This window comes from Gallus gallus, chromosome 4 (assembly GCF_016699485.2).
Source record: "Gallus gallus isolate bGalGal1 chromosome 4, bGalGal1.mat.broiler.GRCg7b, whole genome shotgun sequence".
NCBI lineage: Eukaryota > Metazoa > Chordata > Aves > Galliformes > Phasianidae > Gallus > Gallus gallus.
In genome coordinates, this window is record NC_052535.1 from 37,707,016 (window position 1) to 37,724,536 (window position 17,521).

Sequence of the window (17,521 nt, forward strand, 5' to 3'; positions counted from 1 at the left end):
CTATTACCTTGCCAGGAGGAAAGCTTGACCTCATTCAAGCATTTTTAGCTTTCTTTCTTTTTCTGTTGCTTTGTATTTTTGCACACTTACTACCAGTCTTTTTAATCTAGAATCTGCTTGAGTTCTGGACCTGCTACTAGAAAGATATGTAGGCAGGGACATTCACTGGGGAGAAATTTTCCAAGGCGAACAAATGGAGAGGTAGGCACAGGGTAACAGGAAGAGAATCCTGCTGAGAGGAGTAGCTGGAAGCAAAATGCAATAGGAATACTGATATGTTGTATATAGACTTCAGCCCAGGGGCATCCCTGGCTATTTGATACAGATTTCTGCATGCTTTGTAGAAGAAAGTGCAGGTTTGTCTCAGTGGCTAAAGACAAATGGAAGTCTAGAACTGAAGAGTTCTCAGGGATAAGGAAAAAAGGATGGCTTATGAGTTGGCTCCAGGTAACTACTACCTACACATGCCTCTCAGGAGCACATACAGAGAAAACAGAACTTTACAGAATAGAAGAGATTGCTGGATAGTAAAAAGCTCATTACTCGTGATTCTGCTCATGGTTTCTGATGTATTTGTACTTACTGGAAATGTTGCTGGGTCACAGTATCTAGCACAAAAGAACAAGGAAAGCATGGAATAATCTGTGCAGTAGATGCATTCTAAAAAAAGTGTTCTATTGGCAAATATATTTTTTAAGAAGTATTTGAAAATCCCCTGTAAATGTCTCCATAAACTTCAAATTTTACCCTGATTTTGCAGGTGAAAGAAGTATTTGAAGCAATTCAAATATAATTTGGTTTTCGGTCATAACATCTAAAGAGCATAGGAAACAGAGGGTTTCTCAGTCTAGCCAGAGGAGGAAGAGTTGTCTTCATTCCCCGTTTGCCAAATAGCTCACAGGGTAAGGAATGCTTTGAAGATATTTTCTCCTACAAGCGTGATGTAACCAGTAAGCTGAAGTAGGACTGACCAGATTACAAACAACTGAAGAACTGTGGTTTCTAGAGGGTAGGAGTTGTGTGACCTGTCCTAGCAGGTAGTACCAGAGATATTGTCTTGCTGTACTGACCTGCTTAACTCTTCTGCTCAATCTTCTGACACAGGGGGAATAGCTAACTCCTAGAATTGCAGGTTTGAATTAGAAAGACAGGGAAAACATCCCAGTCTGAACATTTAAATAGTATCCCAAAACATCTGTAGGTTAGCAACCAAGACCCTCTGTGGCACCTTCTGGTAAGAACAGATAGTTTTCAGCTGGTGAGGGAAGACCAGGTGTTCCTCATCTCCTTTAATGACTTTCAGCTGCAGCCAGTGTAGTGAGTGTTGCTGCGTGGGGAGCTGAGCTGCCAGGAGAGTCTTCAGATGCATGTCAGGAGAGGTTAGTTGGTTTTTTACTTTTACTTTTGTTTAGTTTTTCTGGGATTTTTTTTTATTTTTATTTTTTTTGAGTGATGGGAAAGTGGCTGTCTCTTTTTATGCTATTGAACTGACTTAGGAAGCTCTCTCTAAAACTAATTACAGTAGGGAACAGTGCTGGAAGGTTCTCCATTAACAGGGGCTCAAAATTGGTTTAATCCTTGGCTTTACTATATGTTTCTGAAGGCCAGATTCTGTCCTGCATGCGTGTAAATTATTTTAGTCTTTCCAGTATTTAGATGTAACAGAGAGGGGAAGTTATCCAGACATTACATTTTATTTCCCTTCTAGCCCCATGTTTTGTCATTTTTTGTGATTGACTGGAAGGAGTTTAAAGAGGCTACATTAATATTTAACTGTGCTGCAACAAATAATTGATGTTTTTAAAGTGCTCTTTCATTCAGGCTGGTCTGGATTTCCCCATCCTAGTTTATTTTTGATTATAGAAATTCATTTCAGTTAAATCATTCCTTTATCGGCAGGATCTGCCCACATTTTGTTAGACTAAATAGCTCCAGAAACCACAGTGTTTTTCCCAATTGCTTTGAATTAAAGTTGCATTAGGGAGAAAAAGGAAAAAAATAAGAACACCAAAAACTTTTGCTGAAATTGGGCTGGATTTTGTTAATACAGAAACAATTATATTAAGGAGTTTTTAATTTGTAGCTGTGATGCTGTGTTAGTCACTTAAAGCTTTGTTTCAATTTTGAGAACAGACTATCCTGTTTCTCAGGTTTTCTCACAGATTTGTGTGTGCCCATGACCTGGAAGCTTTTACCTACTCTGTCCATTTGTGACCCTCCTGATGAACATCAGTCTCCATTAGATATATATGTACATATATATTTGGTTTATAAAGCTTGTAGCTTTTGGCAGGTAGAGCTACAAGGTTAGAAATGAGAAAAATCTAGCTTATTTTGTCAAACAGACAAAATTGTTTATGTTGCTGATATGTCTGCTTTTGCTGAATTGCTTCAAGCTGATACACGAGATGGGTTACGGAAGTGATTGTTTTAAGAGTCCTTCACTGGGCTTGTTTGATCTTGTGTATGTCACCAAGCTCTGGATGTTGAGGGAGGGGACTGAAATTTGAAGTTATGTGGTTCTAAAATAGGGTGACCTTAAGTTTTTTTGAGACTGAAGAGCTTTGCAAATTACTCTAACAATAGGAAGGGCGGTGCAAACTCATTTTAAGACCATTTTAATTATAGCACTTTGTTAAAGAAATGATATGAGACTCTAAGGTTAGTGAGGAGAAGGCTATTGCAGTGAGATTAGGAAGTTTTTTTTTTCTTTTTCTATACTCATAACGTTACAGTCCTGTGTACTGTGTCAACATGTGAAAAGCTGATATAAATATTTATACAGGTATTTTTCAACTCTAGGCTAGGTTCTGAGACCTTTTGTTCCTGCCAGTAGTTGCATTCAAGTATTATGTGATGGATCTAGAGGGTTACATCTCAACTCTTAAGAACAGCCAGATTTCAAAAAGTATAGCACCCCTATGTTTATGTATTTATTACCTTATTTGCTTCTCAAGTCCTTTTCTAATTCTTGGTAAATAAGCATAGTGGTTATGTTCTGAAGCTTACAAATCTCACTCATTTTACTGTGTTATCAGGTTAGTTTCTATGTAAGTCTGTATTCCTAACTAACATCCCATGCATTTCTCATACTAATGGTCCTAGTTCTTAAATGACAGAATTGTAGAAACGTTTTTACAGTTTCATGGGGCCACAGATAAAGTAGTACATCTATTAAAATGATTCTACTCCCTTAATTTTTAACTGGTTACTGTTCTAGCCAATTAATAAATTAGCTAAATTACTGAACTATATACTGCACCAATTCTTAAAATTTATTCCAGGCAAGAAGGAAATGACATTAAATGTGTTTAAGATTTTATCTGTAATGCACTAATGTATTAGTAGAGAGAATTCAGGAACCCACCATTCAAAAACTATCTATAAAGGCTTCAAATTCACTTATCTTTATAGACTTCTGCTTCTGCATGAAATAATCCTTCATACTGCATAACCTCTGGAGTTGGCACTCAGAGAGAGGAAAATGCTAGATGGAAAGTGTTCAAAAGAACTTGCTTTCAAAAAATTGGTTGTCTTGTATATTGTTAGGTACAGTCCTCTTATCTTTGATTACCCCTTTTAATGTAGATTTCAGGTTGGGAAAGGGAATAATCATCTTGTTGTACAGTTCATAGTGAGTCTGTGGTTTGCAGGCATTGGCTCTGCCTTTGGGTAACAGTGAAATTTCATAGAATATCCTGAGTTGGAAGAAATCCACAAGGATCACTGAGTCCAACTCCCGGCTCCTCACAGGACCACTCAAAATTCAAACCATATTTCTGAGAGCTGTGCCCAGATGCTCCTTGAACTCCGGCAGCCTGGGGCTGCGATCTCTGCTCTGGGGAGCCTGTTACATGCCCGTAGCCCTCTGGTGAAGAACCAAACACCAAACCTGACCCTCCCCTGACACACCTGCATACCGTTCCCTTGAGTCCTGTTGCTGACACCAGAGAGCAGAGCTCAGTGCTGCCCCTGCGCTCCCTGTGAGGAGCTGCAGCTGCCATGAGGTGTCCCCTCAGCCTCCTCTGCTCTGGGCTGAGCAAACCCGGAGACATTAACCGCTCTTCAGTGCGTCTTCCCCTCTAAGACTGTTTACTGTCTTTGTAGTCCTCATCTGGAGGCTCTCTAATAGTTTTATGTTCTTCTTATATTGTAGCGCCTACACCTGCGTGCGGGGCTTAAGGTGAGGCCACACCAGTATGGAGCAGAGTGAGATAATGCCCTTGACTGGCTAGCAGTGCTGGGACTAATGCACCCTAGATTGTCAGTAATGTGGCCCACTACTCTGAAGGCAAATTCTGTCCTTTTGCAGAACAGGTTTTTGTTGCATTAGCCACATGTAATGCTATGTAAGAAACATGAAAGCTGTGAATTTCTTCCTTTGATAGTCTTAGCATTTCTAAGAGATGGTCTGTTCAGGTGAAGGAAGCAGAAATCCCTGTGTGCAAATAAATGAACTTGGATATATGAAGGTTTTTTGTCCCCACAAGTACACAAAGGGTTGTGATTTTGCTGGGAGTTGTTTGAAACAGCATAGTTTCACAGGTGAGAGGTATTTGAGTCTAAATAGATAAAATGTGTGTATGGCATCTGTAGAGCATTGCTTTTAACTGTTTTCTAATTTTTAAAAAAGTTCAAACCCAGTATAGCTCAGTTTTTAATGTAAATGTACTTTTATTTCCTTTGTTTATTTACACAAGTGATGTATCAGTTCTATGTTGCTGCACAATAGAACAACAAATCCTTCCATTTTCTGCACTTACTCCCCTAGATTCAAATATGGATCTAAAAAACCATGGACCAAAGTCACCCTCAAATTTGAACCCTAGGTCCACGTATATGAAATGTGTGTGTATATATGAATATATACAATTCCATACAGGTGCATAATTCTCATATTCTAAGTGGAAGAAAAAGATACAATCTACATCTTTAGCTAGGGTTGGGTATGCCCCACCGTGATGGGAAGAATGCTTACAACTTGTGACATATCTAAGCTATTCAATTAAAATTAGTTTATATGTGCACAGCAAAAGACTTAAAGCTGAGTAGACTTTGACTACTGACTATCTTAGGACTCTGTCAGTCTGATGCACAGTAGTACTTTTCTTCACTGGCTTAGAGCTTGCTGTTTTGGGTGCATCTAAAAGATACCTGTCATGGCACGATACTAACATTCTTTGTTGAAGTTTCTGTCATATGAACTGTTAATATTGCATTAATCCTTACAATACTAGGCTCATCCTCGAGATTCAGTGCTCCTTAAATATGTCTGGATTTGCCTTCTGGATGTTTGTTCCTCCTCTGTCATGTGAATAGCTCTTACTGCATGATCAGCCTCTAAGACACTGCTCTCACTTCTGTGGTACTTACCCTTGCTTTCAGCTCTAAGAGCCACCCATCATGCAGGCTTTTGGTGCGAGCCCATATATCATCAGTTTCTTGTGTGTCAGCCATGGAAAATTACTGGAAATATTTAGAATTAAGTGCTCCAAACAAAGGAGATAAATGGCTTTGTTTTATATTGTTTGTTACTATTCATAACCGGTTATCTTCCATCTATGGAAATATTCTTCTAGGACAATCTTGAATGAGTTTTAATAATGGAGTTAGCTGGAAAAAAAATTGATATTATATCTTTCTTCCTTGCATTTTTTGATGTTTGCTCTCAAATGTGGCCTATGAAGAAGACAGGTGGAAGAACATATTAAGAAAGAAAGATAAAAGCAACAGTGCATGAGAAAGTTTGACCAAATGATTTCCACGATATATAATGGTGACTTTGCATATTTGATGTGTGTAGATTACAGAGAGGGCAAAAAACTTGATCTTGAAAAAAGGTGCTGTAACTGGAAATAGTGGATTGCAAAATGGTGAAAAATTCTAGACAAAACATCTGGGGGAAAAAAATCCAAATGATGAGATGGATCAGACTGTGGAATAGTTTCTCCTGACTAAACCCTGTCATTTGATGTCTTTTCTTATTTTTAAGTAGGAGTGTCAAAAAAATTGATTGCATGTGGAAAAATCTTGCACAATCAGGGGTACGTTGACCTGATCTGGAGTTTAAAATATGTTTCTAAAGCCAGCAGTTAAATGAAATTTTGTTGTGATGTATTTCACCACTTAAACTGTAGATTTTAGGAGTTCTAGGTAGCATTGAAATCCAGGAACAAGCCCAGAGGGACTGTGACTTACACAGAAGTGACTGAATTGTGGGTGAAGAAGGTTTATACCATAAATGCCGTTGCTGTATTCACACTACAATCTTGTCTGGGTTTATGCAGCTGCCTGTCAGAGTGCTGTGGTTAACAGGGGTAGTTCCGTGCTCATGTGATTATGCTGGTGGGGAATCCAAGATGTATCAGGAATATGTGTGTTCCTTTGCATAAATTGGTGGCCTAAAATGATAATCAGAGTTATGCTTGCTTGTGTTGGCTGAGTATTAACGAGATTAACAAGTATTAAGAAGTATTAACAAGTCAGATAAACAGATCAGTGTAATAATTTGTTGCAAGAAATCTTCTTAGGTGTGATATAGAGTAGTCCCACTCTCCCTTCTCCCCAGGTTTCACATCATGCATCAAAAAGAAGGTAACCATTCCCCAAAAGTGACTGTTTCAAACATATTAAGATCCTTTTCCTTCATTCATGTGGTATCTGATGACGTAGTTGGTTGTGCGTATTTGTTCTTAAAGTAATGCCTCCTACTTATTTTCATGGAAGCTACAACAGATGCAAACAGCACAATAATACTATTTGAAGGAACAAATTCTCAGCTACAAAAAAATCTTTTTCAACATAGTCACTACCATTAGCTATGCATTTTTTTTTAGTAGGCATTATTTTTGAAGCAGCCCTGATAGAACTTTCATAAAAGTGCTAAAGAAAAAAGACTGTCAAGAATGATGCTATTCCAGGGTTCCCGTTCAAGAACCTTATACAAAGAAAGAGCTGTTTGCCTTCATCTAGACTACCTTATGCCTTATTTCTCATGTTTTGAGCATTTTTTTGCTATTGCTAGTCCTGTGTGGAATTTTTTTTTAACCACCTTTTGTCAAGGTGTAGACATGGGGGAAAAAAAAAAAAAAGGACATTTTCTTTCTTGTCTCAGGTAGAAATTTTAAAACAGTAAGAAACAGTTTTGTTTTCACAACACTTTAAGCTACTACTGCTCATCTCTTCTTTGTCATGCTTTTTGATGCGCTGTTCTTAACCTTCAATACTATTATGTTTTCCTTCCTTGTCATTGTTGTCCTGGTGAATATGCAGGTTTTTGTTTGTGCATATATATATTTCTTCTGTTTTGTGTGTATGTCTATAGAAAGGACTTCGGTTTATCCAATTTGGCTTTTCTGAAGATCTCAGCACGTGGCATATATTGACATATATTAACCCACCTACTAATCTGGATGTTAAGAGGTAGTTCCTGCATTTTAATAAGAAAGATTTATTTACATTTAAAGAAAAATAACAACTCATCTGCAGTTAAAATCTGTAGTGTGATATTTCTGAAGATTTGGTTCAGGAAAACAGAAGAAAAATACTTAGTTGTCACCACAATAAGAGGATTGACTTTTATAGTAAGGAAAAAACAGTCTTTGTGTCCACATTCTTTGGGCTATTTTTTCTTTTTTCTCTCACAGGCATGACTTCTGTGCTACATACCACAAGCAGTCCAACCCCACTAACAAACCACATTTTGGAATTGATCTAGTTGATTCTCCAGTGTCATGTACAATCAGAACAATGTAATAAAAACTCTAATCTCCACCTGAAATTGGCATCTCTTACTAAAGAATCTTTTTATTTTCCTTTGGACCCCCATGAAAATCAAGTTTGGAGAATAATGAACTTCAAGAAAAAGCTGGAGGTCATTCATTATTTGAATGATACAAACTCTGTCATAATAGGTTGACATGATTCATTGTGTGGCACTGGTATAAACCTTTTTTTTAAAAATATAAATACTTCAGTTGTTTGTTACCACTAGAAGAAGAGATTAATTTACAAATTGTTCATCCTTCCTGTTCATCATTCCAGCACTGCTAGTCCACTTGTCTCTAGCTACTGTGTGCAGTTACTGTACAGGCTGCCAGGAAGAGAAACATAATGAAATAGTGTGTTCTTCAATTAATGATGGCAGATCAAATGGAAACTATTAATAAGAAAACATTTCTTAGTTGTTCTTCTCCAGAACACACAAAGTGTGTTTAGGAACAAAAACAGAGGCACTCTTCTGGAGCCTATTGCAGGGCACAGCTATTTGAAACAACCTGCTTAGGGTAAGAAATAATCCTTACAAAATGTAGCTCACTGTTAGGAAATGCAAATTTGGTTCCCAAATGCTTTATTAATTAACATGCAAGTTTTCTTGTATTTATCCTCCCAAATGCCTAGAGATAACAAGGTCCTATTTTTGATAGCCTCGTGAAGAGAAGGAAGAGATGCAGAGAAGCCATAAGAGACTGTGAGAGCAGGGAATGGGAACAAAGCAATTCCCAATGTTGTAGGTCAGAGATGTTACTAGTTTCTCTTCTTGTCTGTCTTCTGTTTCTTCCTGTAGGAGAAAGCAATAGCACAGGGAACATGGGTACTTTGGTTCAGACCCAGTGCTTTCTCTTGGTATACCTTGATCACATGTATTCTGTGATAGCTCCAACAATGAAGGAGACAATTTGGAATGCTTTAAAACATCAACTGAATATTACTTTTAAGTGACAAATACCAATGCCTGTAAACTTTTCATGGGCCAAATAGAGCTGTCCTAGAAGCATAAAGGCTCATTTGAAAGGGATGGAAGGTCAGAGGATCGGAGCACAACATTAAAAAGACATTTCAGCTTCTGAGTCAGGACGTTTTTATGTTCTCTGCTGGACATTGGTTCTTCTTGCATAAAATACAGCAGTGTTAGTTTGTGCAATTGTTTAAAACATGGGCTTATGACAGAAAGTGAAGACGATATCTGAGAGAGAAAAGCCAAGAGTGTATACTGTTGTATTCATTGACTGCTACCCTCCTCTCTGCCTTTTCAATTTCACACGCCTATCATCTTTCATCTCATTCCAGCTTTCAGGATGGTGGTCTATCCTCCAGATTCCCTCCTCTTTGCTGGAACTCTGGCTGCACCAGGAAGAACTCACTGGGGAATCTATCTTGAATTTGTAGAAAAGGACAACTTTGTTGCCTTTCTAAAATTCTTTTTCTAGCTGTCTACTTTAGAACTTGCTAACATGAATGCTAGCAGTTTTGAATGACATTTCTGTTCTGTGGTTACCTGTATGAAATGTTGTGTATTTGGTATTAAGCTCTGTGTAGTGCCCAGAGTCTGCTCTGTGAGATGTTTTGGAAGCTAAGTGAATATTTTTACGTTTCACATCTCTAAAAGCTAGATCTAAGTACATCCTTCCTACTGTCATGTTTAGTTATTGTTTCTCTTTGAGTTTTCACTAATTAGTGTGTGATTTGCTTAATTTGGATTTTTTAAATGAATAAAATGATCTTTTTTTTGGTTGGATAATATTGAGCAATTATATACAAGTAACTACCTACATATAAATCCTATAGGTAGAAAGGGTAACAAACAATATTTTTGTAGATGAAAACTTATATTTCTGATTACTCGCCTGCAATATGAAATTGCAGGTCAACCATGGAAAATGAAATCAAAAGAGTGCCCACATGAGGCTTTTCTAATAAAATCTTACCAGAAACTTTGCTGTAGTTTGAATAACTTACTTTTTCTTTGTGGGTTAGGTTTCTCTTTGTTGGTTTATTTTTGTTTTTAAATAATTAATATTGCATCATTCCATTGGATAAGAAGAATCCACATGCGTTTTTAAGAGTCTCTATTTTTTTTTTAAAGAATCTATTTTAATCTGCAATATAGTAGATGACCTTGTTTACCACCCTTGTAGCTGGAAAAAGTCATCTGTTTATAATTTTTGCATTATAATGCTTCCTTAGTCAAATGGCCTAGATTACTTGAGTGATCTGTAACAACCTCTAGTTATTTATTTGTTCCTTTAGCTTATTCATGGCGTTATGTTGGATTATGTGGTGTTCCAGTTTGATTGAATAACACTTCATAACTGTGGAAATTACAGTATTTCAATTCATCAGAAAAAAAATTCTTACTACTGTGATGTTTGCCTACCTTTATTCCTTAATGTTTTTATTAACCTCTAGCAAATGACTGACATAAAAGATACACCTTAGGTTTATTTTAAAATATTTCATCCTTGATGAAAAGCTGTAGATTAACTTTGCTGTTCGAGGTGCATCACTTTAATCAGAGCCACTGGCAGTTAAAATGAGTAATGATTCATCAAAAGATTTTCAGCAAAATAAAGACATTTACAGTGGCTTAACTCCAAAAGCGTTGTTGTCCTTGCAGCTGTTGTTTTGCTCTGTTTCTTTTTTTTTTTTTTTCAAGAGACTTATTATATTATGTACAGATATGACTCTTGAATACTCAGGAAAAATTGACACTTCACTTATTAGGAATGTCTCTACTTTTCCATTACTAAAGTTATACTACATTCAGAGCTGCAGGAAGAAAATACACTTGGATAAATGTACATCAGAGCATATGATTAATGAAAAGCCAAGAACAAATGTTAATGCTTCACTGAGTAGGGAATGAGTCTGATGAGCTTATCTGATGTTTGCCTTCTTTTTATCTCCTGGGATTTGGATATTATTGTTTACAAATCTTTTCTTTTGCTTGGTTATTGCAACAGTAATTGTTCAGTGATTGAACTGGGGATTATTTATCTTGTGTATGACTAGGTTGTTTGTAATTACTCCAGGGAAACTGCTGGAAATGTGGAGGGTGGAGGGATTCTGAGAACACTCCCATGAATAGGCTCCAGATGCCCAAGAAGGACTCTATGCTAGAGGTCTCCTATGAGGGAGAATTGTTCCTGGGTTCTGTGCTCTGAGCAGGATGGGTCTACTCAGTAGGATGGACTCAAACTGTAATAGCAGAACCGCATTTTCTAATAGTCTTGTATGTGTTGAAGTATGATATGCGTGGGGGAAAAACACATGGTGGTAACAGATAAATGCCAAGTTCAGGCAAGGTCCTAATCTAGATGTGCCATGAGGGTCTCTGGAGTAGAAAATGGGTATGTTACTGACGGACAAGCAAAGGGGTCAGTTTTTATCATTGATCTTTCTACTTCAGTCAATATCAATACCAATAAAACAGATATTACTTGTGTTAATGCTGCTAGGAGAATTGGCATGCTTCAGATTCTACTATATGTTCAGGCTGTGCTGCCAATGCTAACATCAATGCTCAGAATACAGATGTTGAAGTGTTTTCTCTATTACTGCTATTATAGAAATTAGGGCTAAAAAACCATATCAAACTGTAATCCATTTATTCCTGTATTCCACAACAAGGTAGGCGATACCTAAAATATTCACTACAGATTCTGCCAGTTCTCTAACACCGCAAGGAATGGAAACGGAACAATTTCCTACAGTCTTTTCCAGTTCTACACACTATCCTCCTTGTACATATACACAAAACCTCATAGGTTGGGTAGTATTCACAATTATAAATGTCAGTGAGTCTGCTTATTATGGAATCCACTCACAAAAATTAAAATGTCAGTTGATGATAAATCATCTTGTAAAGCAGGATTTCTCTCTTTAGATGTGAGTTTATTCTATTGAGAAGTTTCCCATATCTTGAAAATGCATTGCTGAAAATGTAAATGCATATAATGCTGAGCTACATCTAATTCTTGATGTACTTACTGGTACTTGTATTCCTCCCTCCAGTTCATCTTTCAGTCACATTTGTGACCAAAAATTTCAATTCCATCCACTCTTTGAGCCTGGATCTCCAGCTATATAGCCCAGTACATGTTTTCCTCAAAATAATCTGTTGAGATACCTGTGGAAAAATAGGATAACTAAGGATCACAGTAACTGGGATAAATAACAATGGTAGAAAAAATATAAAGAAAACGTGAAATGACGTATTTGTACAAAATCAGATGGGTGATGCTGATCCGTATGGGAAGTTGAGCAGCTAACATTTTACCAAGACTAGAAGAGTTATTCTCTCAGTGTACAATTTTTACAATACATTTTTATTATACACAAAATATATCTCAGGATAAAAGAAATCTTTATTTCATTTTGTGATTGGTGTTCCATGTGGTTTTGGTTTTTTTTTTCTTTCTTTTTTTTTTTTATTTATAGATTTTAGGCAGCTGGAAGTAGATCATAAAATTTGCATTTAAACCAAAATAAGGATTGTAGTGTAAAGTTGCATCCAGGAAAACTTGTGTAACTTGTTTTCCTTTCTGTATCCGAGAAAGAAACATCCTCCCTCCCCCCCCTCCTTCGTGATTAGAATCTTTTATTAAACGTGATAGTGATTTTTCACTGCTGAGCTTTTGTATATCAATACATGTATACAAACTCTATATACACTGTTCAATAAATTATGGCTTATTTGAAATTTAGATTTTACTGTCGTTTCCCAATTTTACCTATCAAAACTCTATTGCAGCTAGCCTTTTTTACTTCATTGATTATTCAAACATATCTATTAGAAAATGAATGAGTGTATGTAAAAATGTGGTCATAGTTGGTCAGTTAGGTAGTATCCTACAGAATTCTAAAGACATGGAATTTTTCAACTGTCTTATTACTTCTGGCTTCTTGGTCTTCTGTGTTACATAATATGGCAGAAAAGGAACAAAATAGGGCACAACCAATCTCCTGTTTTGCAGCACTAAATTTGTTTGTTGAAAATATTCATATTATTGTAGATTTTTATTAGATACTGTCATTCTGTTGACAGTATAATACTAAGAAACAGCTCTTTTGCAAGAAAGACTCAAAGATGCATCATCTGAAGTCTGAATAAAAGAGCTGGAACTGAAAATATTCATCTGAGAATGCTAACTGGTCAGATCTTTGGCTGTAATGGCTTGGTCCAGCTTAGCAGCATTGGGCCATGGATAACATAATTCTCCAGCTGTTTTAGAATAATGTGGAGGGAAGCAGTACACTAAATTGGAGACAGATGGATAGCAAGACATTTAATCATTGAATATTTTGTGTAGCAGATTCAAGTCAGGTGTCTGACATGATGCTTTTGTTTTCACAGGAAAAGAGAACAACACCCAGAAACCAAGTGGCTAATGGTGGTGAGTTTTCATTTTTATCTTTTTTTCTGCAATTATTTTCTGTCTTTTTTCTTCTTTGATGTGAGCTTTGCTTTGCAAATGGATTTTTAAGCTATTTCGTCTAGGTCTTCAGTATGGATGGGAGTCTTTTCCATCTGATCACGTCCATTATGTTTAAAAAGCACGAGCAGGTTGTATGACCTCTGGTATTTTCTAGTAAGGTATTGTGCTCTATTTTATTAAATTACACAAGTGAGCAGTCCAGGCTGTGTTAAGTAAACAATATGTGACCAGCTGAAAGGTTCATAACTCAGTGGAGCAGTAAGGTTAAAATGGAAGAGATAAGAATGTGACTTGGATGTACGGAGCATCAAGGCCTACTTTCCAAGTTATCTGCAATTCACCGCAAATATTCCAAAGCAGCAATAGATGTTGTTCCACATGTCATTTGTTATCACCTCTTTTCCCACTAAAATGCTTGAGTGTTGCTGCTCAGCAGTGTTTGGCAAAGATTCTGACGTTTGGGGTGTTACTCCACTTTTAGAGATCCTTGCTTGCTGAGCCTGGTTTGAGGGAAGGGTGTGGATGCTTGATTTTTTTCTTACTTATTTCCTGCACACACATGAAGTACATTAGAGTAAAAACTTTCAATAATTTGTCATCCTTGAAAGTTATGACTTTTAATTCACTAGAAAATATGATCTTTTCTATTGTCACTCGAATGTGCATAGGGTTAGTTGTGCAGCATAAGTAGCTATAATTATGAATTCTTAAAAACATTTGTACATAAAGTAAAAAAAAAAAAGTATGTGTGTATATATAAATAAAGAACAAATGAATTGTAACTTGATAATATCACAGGGCTCCTATATATCAAATTTCAAAAAAACCCAACAGTATAATATCTACATAGAGCTAAACCTTCCAAGATGGATTACTTTGGTGAACAATCTAGGGTCACCTCTATTAGCATATGCTAGATACCAGAGAAATTGTTCAAAAAGCCTTGTATTGTAGTGTCTGTCTTAGGGAGGGTTCTCCTCCTTATTCGGGGGTAAAAGAATCGTGCCCTGAAGTCAGTGGGAAATTTGTCACAGGGAGAAAATACAGGGTTACAAGCTTATTTGCCTAGCACTTGAACAATTTTCAAGCCTGAGCTTCTCCCTAATAGTTAATGTTGTCACAGTCTTTGTATTACATTAATAAATGCATCTGTCAGGGAGGCATTTCTCTACTCTGATAAAGCAATGTGACTTTTGTTACTTTTAGTCTGTGAAATTACTTTTCGTATGTTTCATAACATGTAAAGTAGTGACAGTACAGTGCACTTTACCAGAGGGATTCCTAATATTCATTGAAATATCATATTTCTGGTAAATTGCTAAAAGATACCAAAACCTGAGGTTACTTACAAAAGAAACCCTAATAAATGTTTAATTTCAATATATGTCTGAATGCTCTGTGACAAATACTTGTGTAGAAATCAATCTAGAAATCAAGGTCTTGTTGCTACCTAGGCCCACCTCTCATTAAATATGCTGAAAAAGTTATGGTCTCAAGATAGACTTTATGGTTTATTCATACTTAATTTCTGAAACAAATGGCCTGATTTTGGACAGCTCTATGCTTGTAGTAGTAACGTTTACTTGAAATTGAGCTGAATAGTTAATGACTGTTAGCGTGAAGGAACAGTTATGGAAGGACAGGAACAGGACATAGCTCTAGAAGCAGCAGTTGCAGCACATCTCAAGCCTAGCTGCATATGCTCTTAGGGTAAAGAAAAAAAGTCTATTAGTAGACTTATTTTTGCTTTGGTGAGGATATAAAAATAGCATTTGTGGTTATAGGAGTGATCCCTAAAGGTCACTCAAAAATTCTGTCTCCATACAGCTGCTCGTTTGTGAGAGCTAGTTTTAGCAGCTGGAGTGAGACTTACAGTGAGACTTGCAGCTCCTTTCTCCCTTTCTTCATGGCTTTTCCTCAAATGTTTCTAAGACTCACTGTTGCAATAATATAGAGATCTCACAGTTATCAGATCCAGCCCAGAACTTTCATTGATCACTACTTAAGAACACTGCAGGTTGTGCAACATATGACTTGTTTTCATCCTTGTACAAAGCATTTCTTGCATGGTGGTCCATGACTCTGGAGACTAGACTCAGCACTAATTCCTTTTGTTTCTCTTTTTTGTCCCTCCCTGAGCTCTAGAAAGATGTCTTCATTTTACACCTCCTTAATGTCAAGTCAGAACCCCTTTTCCAAGTAGCTTTTCCAGGTTGCAGCAGCTGAGGAACAAGCTGGTCTTCCCTGTTTGTACTGGGTTTTGATTTGTTCATCAATTTCCTTTGCTTTCATCAATTTCCGATGCTTTGTTTAGTTGCCCTGTCACAGAGAATCTGCAAACACAATGACAAAGGCTCCTGAGGAATTTCTTTGACAAAGGAAAAAATCCTGAGTGGCACAAATCATTCTCTTTCGTTCCTCGAGTGCTCCTAGTCTGAATATTTCCAGTGCAAAGGGAACACAGTCCTATTACTTCTTTGATTCAGCTATTCTGACTTCTGGAGCAGCTTTATTTCATAACACACTTCTACTTTTATTTAGGAATTTACAGCCTAGAGATAGAATTTAAATGGCTATCCTTTCCCTTTCCAAGTACACACCTTTAATGGATTTATATTCAGTGTAGTAGTTTGACAGCATGTTTTTTCAGCTGAGGTTCATGACAGATCATCAGGTAGAGAGTAGTGGTACCTTACATAGTGGTAAAAAGGAGCTTCTGAAGAAATAAAGAAGGAAATTTAGACATATGTGGATTCATCAATGAATCTGCTAGGATACTGAGTATTTTTATGTTGTCCAAAGATTTAGGGTAAAATGTAGTTGCATTCATTATGTACACTAATAACTTGTGTTGACTGACCTAGATTGATAAATATGTTACTATAGACAGCCTAGTATGTAGCTGTGTTTGCAACTGTACGCTAGAACGTAAAGAGTGAAGGATCACATGGAAAACATTAAAAGTCTGCATGGGAACCTACTAAGCTGTATCATTTAGACTAATGCCTTGTGCTAGTTACCCTGTAGAAAATTGCTCGTGCCAGTATAAAATCAAAATGAAAAGGCTAGGATTGTTTCCTATAGACAAGATGCTAAAAAGAACTGCAGCAATTAAATTAAAAATGTTCAGAGAGTGTAGTGCAGCATGGAAACATTCATGAAATTTCAAGAAAGCAGATTCAAAATTGATGGAAAGAATACCAACATAACATGTGGTTGGGAACTCCACCATTTAATAAGTCATGGAAGACAGAAATTTAGTGAGTGGAAAACAAATTGGATGTTTTAGATAACAACACCAACAAAAAAAAAGCAGAATTATCTGAACTGATTTTAGTAACCGTAGAAGTTTTGTTCCCTGTCTCAGAGATTCTAAGAGTTTTCTGGTTGGAAAGTTTATCTGAGTACAAGAGAGGAAAAAAATAAATTTAGCATGTAAAAAATCTGTCCAGCATAGCTCCTAATCTTGGATTCTGTCTTTAGGGATGAGACAGAAAGGAGCAGATGCAGAGATCTGGCCCTTCTCACAGGCAGCTGATTATTCTACATGTACTTTTCTCAGGACTTCTGATTGCTTATTGCTGTATCAGGTGTTGGTGACTGTAAATGCTAGGACACTCGTGCTTAATTTGGGGACTGATACTACAATCCAATATTTTTAAACTGCAAATAACCTGCTACAGTGTAATATGGATGAGTTTAGTATTTTGATGTACGTAAGCCATGACATTAAAATGTGATATGAAACTAAATTCTAAGGCAACGATTTTCTCTTAATCTATCTAAAAATGAGTTGAAGTCGTTGATCTGGGATCTGATACAACCTTCAACTTTCACAGTTGGATTAGATGATCTTAGAGTCATTAAGGTTAGAAAAAACCTCCACAGTTCTGTAATTTCAGTTTACTTACTGTCAGTCTTCCATTGATTTCTCAGGTAGTTGTGGGATCTAAGCCTACAGGAATAAGAAAAAAATGCATTAAATTCGTTTTCGTAAGTAAAACAAAAAAAAAATCTGTCTTAACAGTTTTCAATCCTATTGCAACACAAGATTAAAGAGCTGAATGGGCTCAAATAGACACTTTCTTGTTAAGCTTCCTGCCTCACAGACAAAGCACCAATGAAAAGAAAATGAAATGAGCTTTTGTTATCTTATCACATTTTCCTAACAGATCTATTTATTTATAAAGTTAGCTTTAAGCTATTAATAATTGTAACTCCTAGCTATAAAGCACCTCCAATCAAACAATTTAGTTTGCAATCATAATATCTTTATATAAATGCTTTACTCCCTTGGTTGATAA

The 17,521-nt window shown here is 36.6% G+C and overlaps 1 protein-coding gene across 1 annotated transcript in view; it reads left to right on the forward strand.

Annotated features, from left to right (window-relative positions):
- Nucleotides 1-1,333: 1,333 nt before the first annotated feature.
- The window catches only part of DKK2 (dickkopf WNT signaling pathway inhibitor 2), a 121,635-nt gene continuing 105,447 nt past the window's right edge, over nucleotides 1,334-17,521 (forward strand). Inside the window, exons 1-2 of the mRNA XM_046940772.1 lie at nucleotides 1,334-1,379; nucleotides 13,136-13,175. Coding sequence (XP_046796728.1) covers nucleotides 1,368-1,379; nucleotides 13,136-13,175 — 52 coding nt within the window. The 5' untranslated portion in view covers nucleotides 1,334-1,367. The remainder of the gene's footprint in view (nucleotides 1,380-13,135; nucleotides 13,176-17,521) is intronic.